This window comes from Vigna unguiculata, chromosome 10 (assembly GCF_037176805.1).
Source record: "Vigna unguiculata cultivar grain cowpea cultivar isolate G323 ecotype 2 chromosome 10, ASM3717680v1, whole genome shotgun sequence".
Lineage (NCBI taxonomy): Eukaryota > Viridiplantae > Streptophyta > Magnoliopsida > Fabales > Fabaceae > Vigna > Vigna unguiculata.
The window spans coordinates 5488996-5507078 of record NC_140801.1 but is presented as its reverse complement, the minus strand read 5'-3'; the positions used below and the strand labels follow the sequence as shown (position 1 = coordinate 5507078).

Sequence of the window (18083 nt, the reverse complement as noted above, 5' to 3'; positions counted from 1 at the left end):
TAATAAATGCGGGTAGTGGAAGCCTTTATGACATTTAATGTTGACCTTTATGATGTGGAATAGTACTAGCTCAATTTGTAAGACCCGTGAAATTTAATTAATTAAATAATTAATTAATTAATAAATGCGGGTAGGAGAATTAATTATGACATTAATTATGAGTGGGATGACGTGGAAAAGTACTAGCTCAAGTGGTTGAGAGTACTTTGATTGTGTGAGAGTAATTGGGTTCAAGTCCTATGTATGCCAATTATGTGTTGTTTGTATTATTATTAATTGTTATTTTAATATAGCATTATCATGTTGTGAAATAATATGATGATTGAATTGTGATTGTTAGCATGAAACATGAATTGGCATGATGGTTTGATATTGATTTAGCGATTGGTAGGGTGAAGGGTTCAAGTATTGGTGAACTCAAATTGAACGTTTTTTTTAGTCATTGTTTTTGGTTTTGACATGAAGGTGAAAGGTTAACGTAAACCCTAGAGAAATGGAACCCAAGAGGGGGATGGGAGGCTGAAAACAGATCATAAAGGGGTCCATGAATGGCAATTAAAATCCCAATTAAATTTAGGTTCGTTTTTATGTTATCACATAGTTTTTAGGGCACCTTTAAAAGGCCATAGTGAGGTAGAGAGAATGGTTTGGCAATCTGGAAATTTGACTTACAGAGAGAGCACGAAAATTTTGGAAATTGGGAGGTTTGGCAGAGATTGAGAGGCTGAAGAGAGAGGAGCCAAGGAGGGCTAGTGTGCGAGGGAGAACTATCCAAATTTTCAAGGGTTAAAGCTTAAAAGGATCTAGGTTAGGGGAGTTTACCGCGATTATGTTGTTGTTTGGTGTAAATTGTGTGAAAATAATATTGAAGTTATGCATGCACTGTGATCATTCTGAGTTTCTGTTGAATTCTGGAAATTTTCCAGAAACCGCCTGGCGGGCTATACATAGCCGCCAGGCAGCTCATCCATTTCTGCGCATATTGTTGTGTTTCTGGGTGCAGTGCCTGGCGGTGAATCCCTATACCGCCAGGCAACTCAAAGTCTGGATTATTCTGGGTGTTTCTGCATGAACCGCCTGGCGGGATTGGTTGTGACCGCCAGGTGGCGCGGGTTCAAGACTCGTTTTAGGGTTTTCCTGAGCGGTTGGCATGAATTGTTCGGAGGGAAATCAAGGGGTGGGTCATGGGAGTTGATTTGGGTAGAAATTCTTGGATTTCGAGTGTGATTGATATTGAAATTTAATGGAACAGTGACCAAGGGTTTAGGGTTGAACAATTGGGGTTTTGATGCCGTGAGTATTGCCAATGATTGAAATGCTTTGGAAAATTCCTAATGGAGGTGGGTGTAGACTACTATGAATATAATATATAGGTGAGATTGCGGGAGTAGTGATGGAGATTATTCTGGAATGAAAAACAGGGAAGAGTTGGGGTTGCATAGGTGTGGAATTCTGGAAATTTCCAAGAGGCTGATGCACCGCCTAGCGGCACGAGGGATGGATCGGGAGGTGCATTCAGGTGAGAACATTTAATGTAATTCTATTCGGGCTTAATAATGATACATTAGAAATTGACGATTTGATTAAGAAAGAGTATGACCAGGTGGAAAAAAATCAGTTCAGGGGATAAAGATGGCATTTAAAGTAGATTGGGAACGACTGACATGTAAACTGTTTTGACATTAGGGATTTAACACTTTGCCAAGCTAAAGTATGATGTATTACAAATCTGGATTTGGAATAAGCACGAGTGTGACTTTGGTGTTGAGGCAATTGTGACATTAAGAAATAGGTACTGTAAACACCTTGTGTTATGCAGCAATGAATGGGGTTACTTAAGCAAACAAATTTTGAAGCAATTAGATAGTTAAATCTAAATGGAAGATTAAACTGTGGATAATAAGTTAACCACTAAGGGTGAATGTAAGAGACTTAGGAGAAAATTTTGTAGGGAGGTCCAGTAATTAAATCAGAGCTTAATCTGGTCGGGTTGCCTGGATGACAGTATAGTGCAGGTCGCTGGTGCAGCGCTTGGCGACGTAGCAGCAACCACCAGGCGATAGCAGGGAAACAGAGGGGTTCTGGTGCGAGTGCCGCCTGGCGGAAGGCAAGACCCCGCCAGGCGATAGCGGCAGAAATAGTAACCCACTGGAGCACGTCCTCCTGGTGGTAGGAACTGTCCCGCTGGGCGATGGTTGTTAAGTTTGAGGGTTTTTTAGGCGCTTAGCGCCTGGCGGTACGTGTCCCCCGCCAGGCGGTCTGGAAGCTGTGGCGCCTAGCGGTACGTGTCCCCCGCTAGACGATTTGGATGTTGTAAGTCCTAGTTGTTGGACTTTGTAGGGTGTTTTACAAGGCTTTTAGTGGTGCTTTAAAGGTAAGATTGCTGGGTTCCTTGAGTTGAGCTCGGAACGTATCCCTTGAGTTGAGCTTGGGATAGGGGTTAAGCACGTACATTCCTCGAGTTGAGCTCGGAATGGCATCCCTCGAGTTGAGCTCGGGATGGCAGATGAACACGAGGAACCCTTGAGTTGAGCTTTGGTTGGCGAGTGTTGCCGGTGTGAGTGTGCTGGTTGTGGCCAGTACGGATGGGTCCAGTTAGATTGGCCTCCTCAGTTGTTGACTAACGAGTTTGGTAGTCTTGGGACATTGCGGACTATGTTCGTAATTGGGAACTCCACCTGGCGTTGCGGTGTGTGATCCGTGGCATGGGTTCTCGCACGTGCTCTGTCGGTTGTGACCGATAGGTTTGGTAGCAAATTACCTTGAGGTAATCACTAGAAGAGGTAGAACCCGAATGGTCTGGTTATGGCCAGACGGTAGAGAATTGGTTAAGAGATGGAACTTTAATATTTTTGGAGCTTATATTTATTAAATTGATTACATGATATTTATGATGATGTATGTTGTTTTCATAAGCTCACCTTATCTGCTTGTGTGTGGCGATGATCGTGTACGCGGTACACGTGAGCAGAGAATGTTGATGCAGGTGGAGCCGGTGATGCTTAGACGAGAGTGGGGGTTCTTCTGGGGGGAACTTCTTATGTTTACTTTATTTGTTTTTAGAAACTGTTGTAAACCCTGATGGGTAATTTTATAACATTATGATTTTGGTATTCATAGACTTTATTCGATTGTTTAATAAAGTTTTAAATTTCCCGCATTTTTGGGAAATGAGGTTATTCATAAATGCGGTGTCTTTATATTTTTAATAGTTATAGTTATTTAAGCCAGTAATATCCTAACGGGATGTTACATTTGGTATCAGAGCATTGTTTTCTAAATGATTTTTGGGGCTAAGGGGAGTGAGCTCATCGAGTCATGAATTGTGTGACAAATTGATTGTGTGCTTTCATGTTGATTTAATATTAGATGTAGAATTCTGATTTAAGCTGTGTAATTTAACCAGCTATAAAAATGTGGCGTGCTCAGGCCATGGCTAACAGGAGGAGGAGGAACACTGCTGGAGCTGACGAGATCGCTCAGGCGATTCATCGCATGGTGGATGCGATGCATCCTATTGCTGCTCAGCCCTAAGCCGTGGTGGCACCCGTACGTCCCGTGACGATGGAGGATTTCATGAGGCATAAGCCCTCGAAGTTCTCTAGAAAATCTACCCCTGACGAGGCAGACGCACGGTTGAGAGAGTGCGAGAAGATCTGCAGGGTGATAGACTGCATTGAGGCTGTCATTTGTCACTTTCCTCTTAGTGGTAGATGCAGAGTACTGGTGGGTCGGCATGCAATAGTTGATGCAAACTCGCGACGAGGAGATCATCTGGACTTCCTTCAGGACCAGATTCCTGGAGAAGTATTTTCCAGACTCGGCGAGACATGAGAGGGAAGCTGAATTCCTGACTTTCCAGCAGGGGAACCTGACTGTACAGGCATACACAGATAGCTTTGAGTATCTGGCACGATTCTATTCACCTGCAGCCACTGAGGAGTGGAGGTTCAGGAAGTATGAGGGCGGGTTGAAACATGAGCTGCGCCGGTTCATAGTACCACTCCGCATCAGAGCGTTTCCAATCTTGGTGGAGCAGGCCAAGGCAGTGGAGCAGCTAGAGACGGGACCTAGTGGTGGGACTTGACCATAGAGGACCACGATCGACCCCCGTCAGCAGAAGAAACCATACACCAGACCAGGATCTTCTTCTAGGAAACTACAGTGTTTTAACTGTGGTGGTGAGCACTTGCGGAGAGACTGCCCAAAACCCTCTGGCAGTGCTGGAGGCAGCAGCACTAGCAAGTGCTATGTGTGTGACCAGACAGGACATTATGCCAAACATTGTCCTAATAAGAAACCAGCTGGAGGTGCACCAGTCAGGAAACCAGTGGGTGATAGGCCCCAAGCACCAGGGCGTGTCTTTGCGTTGACGACCACAGAGGTGACTCAGTTAGGTAACCTAGTACATAATACTTGTTTGTTGTTTGGTAACCGTGAGGTAGTGTTGTATGATTCAGGAGCTACCCATTCATTCGTGTCTAATGAATGTGTGAGGAGGCTCAGGCTTGTGATACGGGAGCTAGGGTGCGAGTTAATAGTCACCACACCAGCGTCAGGCGAGGTGTCCACCAGTTCTGTTTGCGTGGGATGCCCTATGGAGGTGGCGGGTCGCAGATTTAAGGTGAATCTAATTTGCTTGCCAATGGAGGGTCTGGATGTCATTCTGGGCATGGACTGGTTGTCGAGCAACCATGTGGTGATCGGATGACGCAGGGTGGTATTCCCTGAGACAGTAGGGTTGGAGCTCATCTCTTCTAATCAGGCTGTGAAGGAGATAGAGGATGGCGCCACATGTTACATGATAGTGGCTCATGCAGAGAAGTTGAGTACTGTAGAGAGAATCAGCAAAATTCCTATGGTGGAGGAGTACGCAGACGTCTTTCCGGATGAGATCCCGGAATTACCACCGAGCCGGGATGTGGATTTCACTATAGATTCTCATCCCTAGGGCCGGTCCAGTGTCCATGGCACCTTATCGGATGGCACCAGCTGAGTTATCCGAGTTGAAGAAGCAGATTGAAGATTTGCTTGAGAAAAGTTTATACGTCCGAGTGCCTCGCCTTGGGGTGCACCGGTGTTGTTAGTGAAAAAGAAGGATGGCAGTTCCAGACTGTGTGTCGATTACCGGCAGTTAAATAAGTTAACTATTAAGAACAAGTATCCACTGCCGAGGATTGACGATTTACTAGACCAGTTGAGGGGAGCTGTAGTGTTCTCAAAAATTGACTTGAGATCTGGGTACCATCAGATCCTAGTCAGGCCGGAGGATGTCCAAAAGACAGCTTTTCAGTCGCGCTATGGTCACTACGAGTATGTAGTGATGCCATTTGGGGTGACTAATGCGCCGGCCATATTCATGGATTATATGAATCGGATCTTCCGGCCATATTTGGATCAGTTTGTAGTAGTGTTTATTGATGACATACTGATCTATTCTGAGAGCCGAGAGGAACATGCAGAACATCTGAGAGTGGTTTTGGGGATTCTCAGAGAGCATCAGCTGCATGGGAAACTGTTGAAGTGCGAGTTCTGGTTGGAAGAGGTACAGTTCCTAGGTCATGTGATTTCAGCCCAAGGAATAGCAATAGACCCGGCCAAAATCGAGACAGTGGTGAAGTGGGAGATGCGACAAACAGTCACTGAGGTACGGAGTTTTCTGGGCTTAGCCGAGTATTACAGGCGTTTTGTGGAGGGCTTCTCCAAGATGGTAAGTCCATTGACGTAGCTTACCAGGAAGGATCAGCCTTTCTCCTGGACTGATGAATGTGAGGCTTACTTCGAGGATATGAAGAGGAGGTTGACTACTGGACCAGTGTTGGCGATTCCTGATACGACTAAAATGTTTGAGGTATATTGTGACGCCTCTTATCAGGGATTGGGATGTGTGTTGATGCAGGATAAAAGACCTGTGGCCTATGCATCGAGATAGTTGAAGGTGCATGAGAAGAATTACCCGACTCATGATTTAGAGTTGGCTGCAGTGGTTTTTGCTCTCAAGACCTGGCGACATTATTTATATGGGGCTCAGTTCCAGGTATTCAGCGACCATAAAAGTCTAAGATATTTTATTGATCAGAAGGAGCTGAATATGAGGCAGAGGCGCTGGATGGAGTACTTGAAAGACTACGACTTTGAGCTTTTGTACCATCCTGGTAAAGCCAATGTCGTTGCCGATGCTCTGAGTCGGAAGAGAGTTTATGTGGCAGCTATGATGATTAAAGAGCTGGAGTTGCTAGAATAGTTAAGGGATATGAACCTGGGACTGGATATGGGTGAAGGTCAGATACGGTGCAGTATGCTGAGGATCACCAACGAGTTTCTAGATGAGGTCCGGGTGGAGCAGGGTAATAATCAGGAACTGCAGCAGATCATTGGTGAGTTGGGGACTGAGAAGAGGAAGGACTTCAGAATGGGCAGGGACGGTATTCTACGGTTCAGAGAGAGGGTGTGTATTCCCAATAGTAGAGTTTTGAGGAAGATGCTCTCAGATGAAGGGCATAAGAGCCGTCTTAGCATACACCCAGGTATGACTAAGATGTATAAAGATTTGAAAGCTACTTTCTGGTGGACTGGTATGAAGACCGATGTAGCTGATTATGTCGCTTCTTGCTTAGTGTGTCAGAAAGCGAAGATTGAGCATCAGAGGCCGGGTGGTATGTTGGAGCCTCTGGATATTCCTCAGTGGAAATAGGACAGCATTTCCATGGACTTCGTCACACATTTGCCGAGATCAGTGAGAGGACACGACTCCATATGGGTAATTATAGACCGATTGACGAAGTGTGCGCATTTCTTGCCCATAAATCAGAAGATGTCCTTAGATAAGTTGGCAGAATTGTATGTCAAGGAGGTGGTTCGACTACATGGTGTGCCTGCCAGTATAGTATCTGATAGAGACCCAAGGTTCACGTCGAGGTTTTGGCAGTCTTTGCAGAAGGCCTTGGGTACTCAGTTACGGATGAGTTCGGCGTACCACCCTCAGACCAATGGACAGTCTGAGAGGACTATCCAGTCATTGGAGGATCTGCTGAGGACGTGTGTGTTAGATCATCTGGGCACCTGGAGTGATATGCTGCCATTGGTGGAGTTCACGTATAATAATAGTTATCACTTCAGCATCGGTATGGCACCTTACGAGGCATTGTATGGTAGGAGATGCCGAACACCCCTATGTTGGCAACAGGACGGAGAGTCGATAGTGCTCGGTCCAGAGTTCTTGCAGCAGACCACCGAGAAGGTGAAGATGATATAGGACCGTATGAAGGCCACTCAGAGTCGTCAGAAATCCTATGCAGATAAGAGGAGGAGGCCGCTTGAGTTTGAGGCGGGTGATCATGTATTTCTCCGTGTGACTCCCACAGCAGGCATTGGGAGAGCTCTTCGATCGAGGAAGTTGACTCCTCGATTCATAGGGCCATACCAGATCACGAGGCGAATCGGACCGGCTGCATATGAGGTTGCTTTGCCACCACACATGGCAAACTTACATAACGTTTTCCATGTGTCGCAACTGAGGAAATACATAGCAGATCCTACGCACATTCTGGAGGAGGATGATGTACAAATACGAGAGGACTTGACCGTTGATGCCGGAACAGTGAGAATCTTGGATTCTCAAGTAAAGCAGCTCAAAGGGAAGGACATCAGAACGGTGAAGGTGTTATGGGATGAGGCAACTCAGAAAATGACACAGGAGATGGAAAACGCCATGAGGCGGTCTTATCCTCATTTGTTCTCTGGTAAGTTCTCTTTTTCGAGGACGAAAAATTTTAAAGGTGGGAGTAATGTAAGACCCGTGAAATTTAATTAATTAAATAATTAATTAATTAATTAATGCGGGTAGGAGAATTAATTATGACATTAATTATGAGTGGGATGACGTGGAAAAGTACTAGCTCAAGTGGTTGAGAGTACTTTGATTATGTGAGAGGAATTGGGTTCAAGTCCTATGTATGTCAATTATGTGTTGTTTGTATTATTATTAATTGTTATTTTAATATAGCATTATCATGTTGTGGAATAATATGATGATTGAATTGTGATTATTAGCATGAAACATGAATTGGCATGATGGTTTGATATTGATTTAACGATTGGCAGGGTGAAGGGTTTAAGTCTTAGTGAACTCAAATTGAACGTTTTTTTTTAGTCATTGTTTTTGGTTTTGAGATGAAGGTGAAGGGTTAACGTAAACCCTAGAGAAATGGCACCCAAGAGGGGGAGGGGAGGCTGAAAACAGATCATAAAGGGATCCATGAATGGCAATTAAAATCCCAATTAAATTTAGGTTCGTTTTTATGTTATCACATAGTTTTTAGGGCACCTTTAAAAGGCCATAGTGAGGTAGAGAGAAGGGTTTGGCAATCTGAAAATTTGACTTACAGAGAGAGCACGAAAATTCTGGAAATTGGGAGGTTTGGGAGAGATTGAGAGGCTGAAGAGAGAGGAGCCAAGGAGGGCTAGTGTGCGAGGGAGAACTATCCAAATTTTCAAGGGTTAAAGCTTAAAAGGATCCAGGTTAGGGGAATTTACCGCGATTATGTTGTTGTTTTGTGTAAATTGTGTGAAAATAATATTGAAGTTATGCATGCATTGTGATCATTCTGAGTTTTTGATGAATTCTGGAAAATTTCCAAAAACCGCCTGGCGGGCTATACATAGCCGCCAGGCGGCTCATCCATTTCTGCGCATATTGTTGTGTTTCTGGATGCAGCGCCTGGCGGTGAATCCCTGTACCGCCAAGCGACTCAAAGTCTGGGTTATCCAGGCGGCGCGGGTTCAATACTCGTTTTAGGTTTTTCCTGAGCGGTTGGCATGAATTGTTCGGAGGGAAATCAAGGGGTGGGTCTTGGGAGTTGATCTGGGTAGCAATTCTTGGATTTCGAGTGTGATTGATATTGAAATTTAATGGAACAGTGACCAAGGGTTTAGGGTTGAACAATTGGGGTTTTGATGCCGTGAGTATTGCCAGTGATTGAAATGCTTTGGAAAATTCCTAATGGAGGTGGGTGTAGACTACTATGAAAAAGAATGACTATCAAACGAGTACGGACTCAACATGATAATTAAAGTTATAAAAGAGGATGACTATCAAATAAGTCTAAGACTTGACATGATAATTAAAGTTATAAAAAGAATGACTATCAAATGAATATGAGATCGACATGATAATTAAAGTTATAAAAAGAATGAATATCAAGTCAGTCTGGGACTCGATATAATAATTAAAGTTATGAAAAAATTATAAAAAGAATGATTATCAAACAAGTTCAGGACTCAACCTAATAATTCATAAAAATTTTGATTATCAAGCAAACTCGAGACTCGATATAATCCATGAAAATTTATGAAAATTAATTCTTATAAGTTGGTAGAAAAAAATGTATTTGCAAGTTAAAGTAGGCATTTGAAAATATGTTTCACTGCTAGCGATCAACATTGTAATTTTAGGGTCTTTACAAAAAGTGTGGTAGACATAGGATAATAATATAAAATATTATGTGAGCATGCATGCTAAGAAATCTAGACTTAATTAATGATATACTGTGATAGCTTAAAAAGGCACCAGAAATAGGGTTTCTCTTGAAATGGTAGTTTCTCGTTTTTCAAAGACAAAAATGTTTATCTTCATTAAACATTAGCAATAAAAATTCGTTATATATTTTTTCTAGATTGGTCTTTGCCAATAAATTAAGTAAACCCCAAACTTTCTTTGCCTTTTTAGTAGGAAAAGAGATTGTATTATTATTATTGGTATACTTCTTTTTATCTATAGCTTTTTCGAATGAAACAAAATAATACACAAGTTTGCATCAAATGTTCTCAACAAATATTCTTAGCATTGAAAGTATTCTAATCATGAATATAATATACTGAATCTAAGCAAGAAACATCACTATATTTATCGTTCACTGTTGCACGTCTTTATTACTAACATAAAAAAGTCTTATAACGTCACCCATATAACGTCTGTCCAGAAAAAGTTCCATGTTAAAAATGACCGGTGGCATTTTTGTAAATTATTTGACTTTTTTAACGTTTGCTCATTCCAACACAGACGTAATTTAACGTCTGACCCACAGTACCCCGACGTTATGTAAAAATTAACGTCTGAGCTCTTTGCCCCCGACTTAATTTAACGCCTGACCCCCTCTGCACCGACGTTAAGTAACGTCTGACCACGCAGCCCCGACGTCAATTTTTAGGTTTTCTCTACGCGAAACGCATAAACCCTAATTGTTTCGTCGCGCCACCAATTTTTCGCGAAGCTTCTCCGTCGGCAACCACCATTCCGAGCTCCTCCAGGTAATTTTTGAATGTTTTTCACCACCAAACTTGTTGGGATTTGATTATGGATTGATTTTAGGCGTTTTGAACCGAATATTTTCCGTTTTCATCCTCATTTGCAGTGTTTCGCGATCCTTCCCGTCGGTGACCATTATTTCGACCTCCTCTAGGTGAGTTTCGAACATTTTTCACCACCAAACTAGTTGGTATTTGATTATGGATTGATTTTAAGTGTTTTCAACCGAATATTATGCGTTTTCATCCCCATTTGCATCGTTTTGAGATTATTTTGCTTGTTATCTCTTTTTCATTGTATGTATGTAATTGCTTGTATTTTTTTATTTGCAATTATAATTTTTATCTTAGACTATTTTTTTTTTAGTTTTTTTGGCCTGTTTCTTTTTTTAATTGAATTTTTATAATAATATTTGTAAAATTACGAAATAAAATTATATTTATTTATTTGTAAAATTGGACTAATTGTATTTGATTTTTTAATATTATTGTTGCATTAATTTTTATTTTATGTATGTAGATTTATTATAGATTCATTGTGGACCAAGGTCGATCTGCCGTATATGGATTCATTAAACCTCAAACCATTCAACCTTCGAGAAACTCACATGACCACAACAAACTTTATTTGAAAACATGGATGGTTGAGTCAAATAGAGAGATCTATTTTGCGCCATACATTGATGCGTATGTTTTTTTCTAGTAATATTTTATGAAGTATTATTAATTGTTTCTGCTAAGTACTTGTGATTGATGGTAGGTATCATTGGCAACTATGTGTCATCATTCCAAGACAATGCACGGTTGTATGATTTTATTTATGCCATAGGAAGATTCTATTTGCTTTGAAAAACATGTTACAAGAGTAAGTATTAATTTTTTTCAATCATAACCTATGTATCTACTTAGTTATAAAAACTAACATATGTTTTATGTTTCCAAAATTTCATTAGAATTGTGAGTAAGGCCACGAGAATGAGGGAAAGGCCACGAGAATGAGAGAAGTCAGTTATCAATAGCCGTCCTCCATAAATGTTCGTAGGTGCTTTAGATGTTTTGTATCATTCTCCCCTTCTCTCACCGAGGTTGCTCTTCCATTTTTTAATTGAGTACTCGCTTCTATTTTGTTAGAGCTCTCTGTTTGATGCCTTTTTTTTTCCTCCTAGAAGTCTTTTTCAAGGTCTTTTTCTTTTGTGTTTGGTACCATGGTGTGCAATCCCTCAATGTGAGTTGTTCTATAATGATTGTTAACGAAGGGTGATGAGAGTGACATCCAAAAATGATATTTTTTATCTTGAGAAGAAGATGACAATGGATAAAGGAGAAATGTATCGTTATGTGTTGTGTGAAAAACCTCTCTTTAATGAAGTAGAGAAAAAAAAAACGAACTCGAGGAACGAGCCTTAGAGACTATGAGATCCTGATATCCTTTTTTATTTTTGGCTTAAATATACATTTGGTCCCTATTTTTGTTGATTTATTCAATTTGGTCCCTATTTTCGTTTTATGTTCAATTAGGTCCTCATTTTTGCCAAATTGTGGTCAATTTGGTCCTTTTCACTAACGGTGTTTAAATAGTTAACGTTTTTGAACAGTACATGCCACGTGTCAGCTCCTGGTTTTTTTTATTTTTTTTTAAATTTTTTTAATTTTTTTTAATTTTTTTTTAAATTTTTTAATTTTTTTTTAATTTGAAAAAAATGGTCCACGTGTCAAGTCACAGTTGTGCCACGTGTCAATGTTAGTGCCACATGTCAGTTTGTGGTAGTATTATTTTTTTTGTTCAATTTAGTCCCTATATTCGTTATTTTTATTCAATTTAGTCCCAATTTTTGTTCAAATAAGTCAATTTTTTCCCTTTCAAATTGACACTAAATTTAATATCTTTTATACAAATTATATTAATATCTTTTATAAAATTGACCTTTGAATTTATTATTTTTTAAATTCAATTATAAATTATTAAATTTAATTATAAATTGAATAAATTCTTATATTTAATTGCTAAATAGAATATAATTATTTAAAATATTATAAGAATATAATTATTAATTTTTTTTCTAATATTTATATTCTAAAATATTTTTAAAATTGATATATAAAAATATTTTAGAAAAATAAACTAATATTTGTAAAATTAACATTTACATATAAAATATTTTAGATTTTAATATCTAAAATGCAATAAAAATATTAAATATTTTAAATTTAAATGTGAATTTTATAAATGTTAATATATATTTTTAAAATTTTAATAATTATATTTTAATAATATTTAAATAATTATATTTTGTTTAAAATTGAATCTAAGAATTATATTCAATTAATAATTAAATATTATAATTTATAATTAAATTTAAAAAATAAGTAATAATAATGTCAATTTTAAAAATTGAATGGTTTTATTTTAACAAAATTTGGGACTAAATTAAACAAAAATAACGAATGTAGGGACTAAATTGAATAAAAATAACAAATGTAGGGACTAAACTGAACAAAAAAAATAATACTACCACAAACTGACACGTAGCACTAACATTGACACGTGGCACAACTATGACTTGACACGTGGATCATTTTTTTCAAATTTAAAAAATTAAAAAAAAGAGTAAAAAAATTTTAAAAAAAATCAAAAAAAAATCAAAAAAAAAAAATCAAAAAAAACCAGGAGTTGACACGTGGCATGTACTGTTCAAAAACGTTAACTATTTAAACACCGTTAGTGAAAAGGACCAAATTGACCACAATTTGACGAAAATGAGGATCTAATTGAACATAAAAACAAAAATAGGGACCAAATTGAATAAAATGAACAAAAATAGGGACCAAATGTATATTTAAGCCTTTATTTTTTTAGCATTGTCTAAGATATTAACTATGTGTGGAGGTTGAGAGAAACATAAAGAGAATTTTGATTGTGGGAGTATTAGTAGGATGTAGTTGAGTAACGGTAACATATGACAAATTATTTAAAAAAAAAACTTTTTTTTACTTTTCCTAATTTTAATTTTATTTCTTTCTTTAGTAGAAATTATATATATATATATATATATATATATATATATATATATATATATATATATATATATATATATATATATATATATATTTTTCTTATTTTTATTAGTTTGTATTATATACTTATTAGCTTAATATATTTGTTAAAAACAATATTTCTATAGTTTTTTTTTACCGTTATCATTTCTCCATTTTTTTATAAATTCAAATTTATTTTATAAAACTATTTTGATTATTTAAAAACTATTTTTCTATTTTCAATTTGTTATTATTATTATTATTATTATTATTATAAAACTCTATTTTTTTAATTCTTATTCTTATGCATACAAATTATTTTTATGTTTTTGATGTTTATTTTTTTTAATTTATTTTTATTATAAAATTTATTTTTCTTATTTTTTCTATTTAGTTTATTTTTCTATTTTAAAACTTTTGGTTAATGTATTACATATTTAAATTAGTTGTCTATGAAATAAGAAAAATAAGATTATTATTATTAAAATTTATTTTTATTTTTATTTTATTTATTATTTAGTCATCCGGGTAAAATTGGGTGTTTAAAATTGACCAATTTTGTCCTTATCAAAGATGTCCTTATAATGATATGAATTTTAATATATTATATAAAAATATTTAATAAAAAATGTGAATTTTAATATAAAAATTAAATTTGGTTTCAATTTGGAGAGGGACAAAATTTGTTCATGTTAATAAAAATTAGGACTAAATTGAACAAAAATAACAAATATAGAGACCAAATTGAATATAGAACATTGACTTTGACACGTGACACGATGCTTGGTTGACACGTGGACATTTAAAAAAAATTAAAAATTATTTTTTAAAAATTAAAAATTGTTTTTTAAAAATTTAAAAAAAAATTAAAAAAACCACAAAGTGACACATGGTAGTCACTATTCATGGTCATTAATGATTTAAACAGTGTTAGCAAAAAAAGACCCAATTGAACAAAATTGACGAAAATTGAGACCTATTTGAAAACAAAAACAAAATTAGGACTTATTTGACAAAACTTGTCGAAACCAAAAATGTATTTTAACCTTATAGAAACTTTCAATGCATAGAGTACAAAATTCTATGATATATGAAAAAAATGACAACCTAAATACTATCATAAAACAGAATATTTGACCATAATAAAATATAATATAATATCTATATGAATTTAAAAAAAAATTTGTTTATCAACCAAGAATTTGTTTTATCCCTCGGACTATGTTATATATATTTTGCTTTTAAAGCTAATAAATGCTTACTAAATTAATATGTTAATTATCAGAATTATAATAATTCATTAAATTTCTCTTCAAAACTAATAACAAAAGTATGAAATTGATATACATATTAATTTAAATCTTTGCATTATATTAGATAGTTACTTCTTTATTAATTACATTTAAATATCTCATTTTGAAAATTTTATACAAACATTATTCGAAAACATTGTATAGACGACTACTTATGGCTAGAAAATTTAAATGGTGTACTTTAGATTTAGATTTAGATAGTGATTAGATTGCGGAGAGAATTTGAGGAAAAGTGAGTGGATAAATTTGAGGAATAATGTCTACATGTAAAAACAAAATTGATTCGTTACTCGTTTCATTAGTTGTCGGATACTCGTTTAAAAAATATTTACAAATGTTTTAAAATTCGTGGATATCCACGGATATTTAAAAAAAGATAGTTAATAAAATTTTAAAATAAAATTTAAATAAAAAATATATAAATTAAATTAATCATATTAAATGTTAATTTTAATTAAATTTAAACTAATAAAATATAAATTAAATTTTAAGTTTAATTAAATTTAACTTAATAAAATATAAAGTAAATTTTAATTTTAATTTTTTACAGGTAACGAATACTCACTGATACGGATAGTATGATATCCGTATCCGACCCGTTTATAAATGAGTATTAAAGTACCCGCTATTTGCGGGTAATAAATAGTGCAGTTCAGTTCATAAAAAGTTAAGTTCAATTAAAAAAATAATACAGTAGCAGCTCAATTTATATTATAATACAATTCAGTTCAATGCAGTTCAATTTATTAGAAAAAAAATAGTTTAGTTCGTTTGAACTATATTTTGAGTTCAATGCAATTTTTAATAATGCAGTGCAATTCAATTTATTTTGATCAGCCTTAGAGTTTTCTTCTTGTTAAAGCTGGCTATGAGCTTGTGAATTTACCATCTAAAACCTTTTTAGAAACTATTAAGGATAATGAAATCAATTATGCACATCAATACTTTTATGAAGGTATGTCATTCTACTTGTTTTTCCATGACAATACTATAATAATATTAGCTTGTTGTTCTCTTGATTTCATTTTCTAACCCTTATTCTTCATGTTGTCTATAAAAATTCATGTTGTCTACAAAAAATCATATAATTTGTTGGTCTTAAGCTTAGAGTTAACATTATCAACCTTATACTATTCTTTGACACATAGTATAAAATTTTTGGCTTATAAATCATTTCAACCACATTTAAGACACCATTTGTATTAATAATAAACCTCTTGAATATAAACATGTAAGACATTCAATAGTTGAATGTCATGAAGGAAGAAATGAATTCACTTTATCTGAGTGTCTCTACTCTTTATGAAGGAAGAAATGTATGTTTCTAGGATATCCTATTCTCTCTATGGAAGTTCTATTAAACATCCTTACTAAGTCCTTCTATAAAAAGAGATTCTTATTGTATGTTTTACTATGTCATTTTATTTGCATAAACTAACAACTTTAAACAAAATTAAAACCCAATTTTTTTTATAACCTCTTCATAGTATGACCAATTTGATTCATTCATCATACATTACCCATTTTTTATGATTTCAAATTAAAGAGAATTTTACATTAAAATAATTGTAATTGAATAATACATTACAAGAAAATGTCTCATTAATAATCAATTTTAGTGATCAAAAGTTGTTAGTCACTATAATGACCAAATTAGATACCAATTTACAAAATAAAAAATTATTCGTTACTAAAATAGTCATTATTATGAATAAAAATTATAATTGGTCGTTAAATTGGTCACTAACTAATAGGAGACTGATTTAGAAACCAATTCCTTTAGTAGAAAAAATCTTAGTAGCTAATTTTTAGTAATCAATTTCATTTGGTAGCTAAAACCTTAGTAGCTAATTTTAGAAATCAATTTAGAGACCAATTATAATTTTTTATTCATAATAGTGACTATTTTGGTAATCAATTGTAAATTGATATCTAAATTGGTCAATATAGTGACGAACAATTTTTTGTCACTAAAATTAGTTACTAATGAAATATTTTTTGTAGTGAATAGGTTTTAAAAATATATTTTTAAATTAAAATTATTGAACGTATATAGTTAAGGTGTAAGTTTATATATATATATATATATATATATATATATATATATATATATAGTTTTTTAAAATAAAATATACATCTTTCGAAAACTAGTATATCTTAAAATAGATTTTAGAAAAATAAGCTATTTTATTCACTTGCATATACGAATTATGTTGTCGAGTTAACAAACTATAATAAATCACCTTACAAACTTAAAAAATGAGACATTTTATTTAAGATTTATATTTTGAGCTTTTTTTATGAAAAAATATTTATTAAATTATCATAATTAATTCATTTAATATTTCTTTTTCAATAGATAATAAGGTTAATCAAATCAATGTTTCTTGAGACATAGTTGACCCACTTGTATTTTCTAATTCATTTTTCTTATCTATTTTTATAAATTTATTCATATCTCCTTCTTGTGGTCCAATTAAATTCTTAATTCTTCTCTTCTTTTGGATTTTTTTAATAGTCTGATCCAAATTTTCTACTTGACATATTTATCTAAATATTTTTATATGAAATAAAAAATTATATAATATAAAACACTACTAAAGATAAGTATATAAAATAAATGAGTTAAAATAACAAAATCTTGTTTTGGTTGTCAATAAAGTAAACTCGATAGTCGACTTGTAGTATCTTGAAATCTCAAGTCTCTCTCTCCTTCTCAAGTCCCAACTTTTTCATAAACCTGTAGAGCTTATTTTAGGATCAATCATTAATAAAAATAATTAAAAAAATTATTGTTCTTCTCAATGTAAGTTTTTTTCCCTCAACTTGAATTATCTTTCCATAGAAAATTCAACTTTGAATTATACTCCAATTAATCTATTATCCACCAAAAGACTAAACCATAATCTAATTAACAGTTTTGTAGAAAAATTATAGTCCCTCATCAAGATATATGCAAAAAAAAAAAACATTCAAAACTTGTAAATTGAAAAGTATCGAAAAATAAAATCGGGCAAAAGAAACACATTTCTAATTCTAATACAAATCTAAAACAGAATAAAAACAACACCAACACAAACAAAAAGAAAAAACATACTTACCAGAAATAAGGATGAAAAAATTGGTATAGACAGGCAATATGAGATTCAAGGAATATAATTTTTCAAAATCCTACAAAAGCTAAAAAAGGACTATTAAAAGAGAAAAAAGTAAGGAGAGACAAGAGAAGTTGTGACATCCCATTCAATAAAAAATTTCTAATAAATAATGTTGACATGTGAAACCAAGGTGGTGTGGTTCTTGAAGATTTGATGAAGATTTAATGAAGCTCTTTTGAACTATCTTGATCCATTACCATTGAAATAAAGCCTACATTGATGAAGGATAGGAGATTTGATCGTATTCATTTTGATCAATGTAAGATCCGCT

At 34.6% G+C, this 18083-nt stretch overlaps 2 protein-coding genes across 2 annotated transcripts; both read left to right on the top strand.

Annotated features, from left to right (window-relative positions):
* Positions 1–3564: 3564 nt before the first annotated feature.
* On the top strand, positions 3565–4951 carry LOC114165135 (uncharacterized). The gene is made up of 4 exons (XM_028049802.1): positions 3565–3807; positions 3884–4045; positions 4094–4699; positions 4766–4951. Exons 1-4 carry the CDS (start codon positions 3565–3567, stop codon positions 4949–4951), a joined length of 1197 nt encoding a protein of 398 aa, XP_027905603.1.
* Positions 4952–7261: 2310 nt separating this feature from the next.
* LOC114165134 (uncharacterized) lies at positions 7262–8981 on the top strand. Its single transcript, XM_028049801.1, has 2 exons — positions 7262–7742; positions 8920–8981. The coding sequence occupies exons 1-2, from the start codon at positions 7262–7264 to the stop codon at positions 8979–8981; spliced, it is 543 nt and encodes a 180-aa protein (XP_027905602.1).
* Positions 8982–18083: the final 9102 nt, after the last annotated feature.

Excerpts from the sequence above, each read along its gene's own strand:
- LOC114165134 (XM_028049801.1), top strand. The coding sequence starts at position 7,262 with ATGAAGGCCACTCAGAGTCGTCAGAAATCCTATGCAGATAAGAGGAGG. Across the intron at positions 7,743-8,919 it reads TTATCCTCATTTGTTCTCTG|TGACCAAGGGTTTAGGGTTG; the intron begins GTAAGTTCTCTT and ends TTAATGGAACAG.
- LOC114165135 (XM_028049802.1), top strand. The coding sequence starts at position 3,565 with ATGGAGGATTTCATGAGGCATAAGCCCTCGAAGTTCTCTAGAAAATCT. Across the intron at positions 4,046-4,093 it reads TCTTGGTGGAGCAGGCCAAG|AGGACCACGATCGACCCCCG; the intron begins GCAGTGGAGCAG and ends ACTTGACCATAG. Across the intron at positions 4,700-4,765 it reads GGTTGTCGAGCAACCATGTG|GCTGTGAAGGAGATAGAGGA; the intron begins GTGATCGGATGA and ends TCTTCTAATCAG.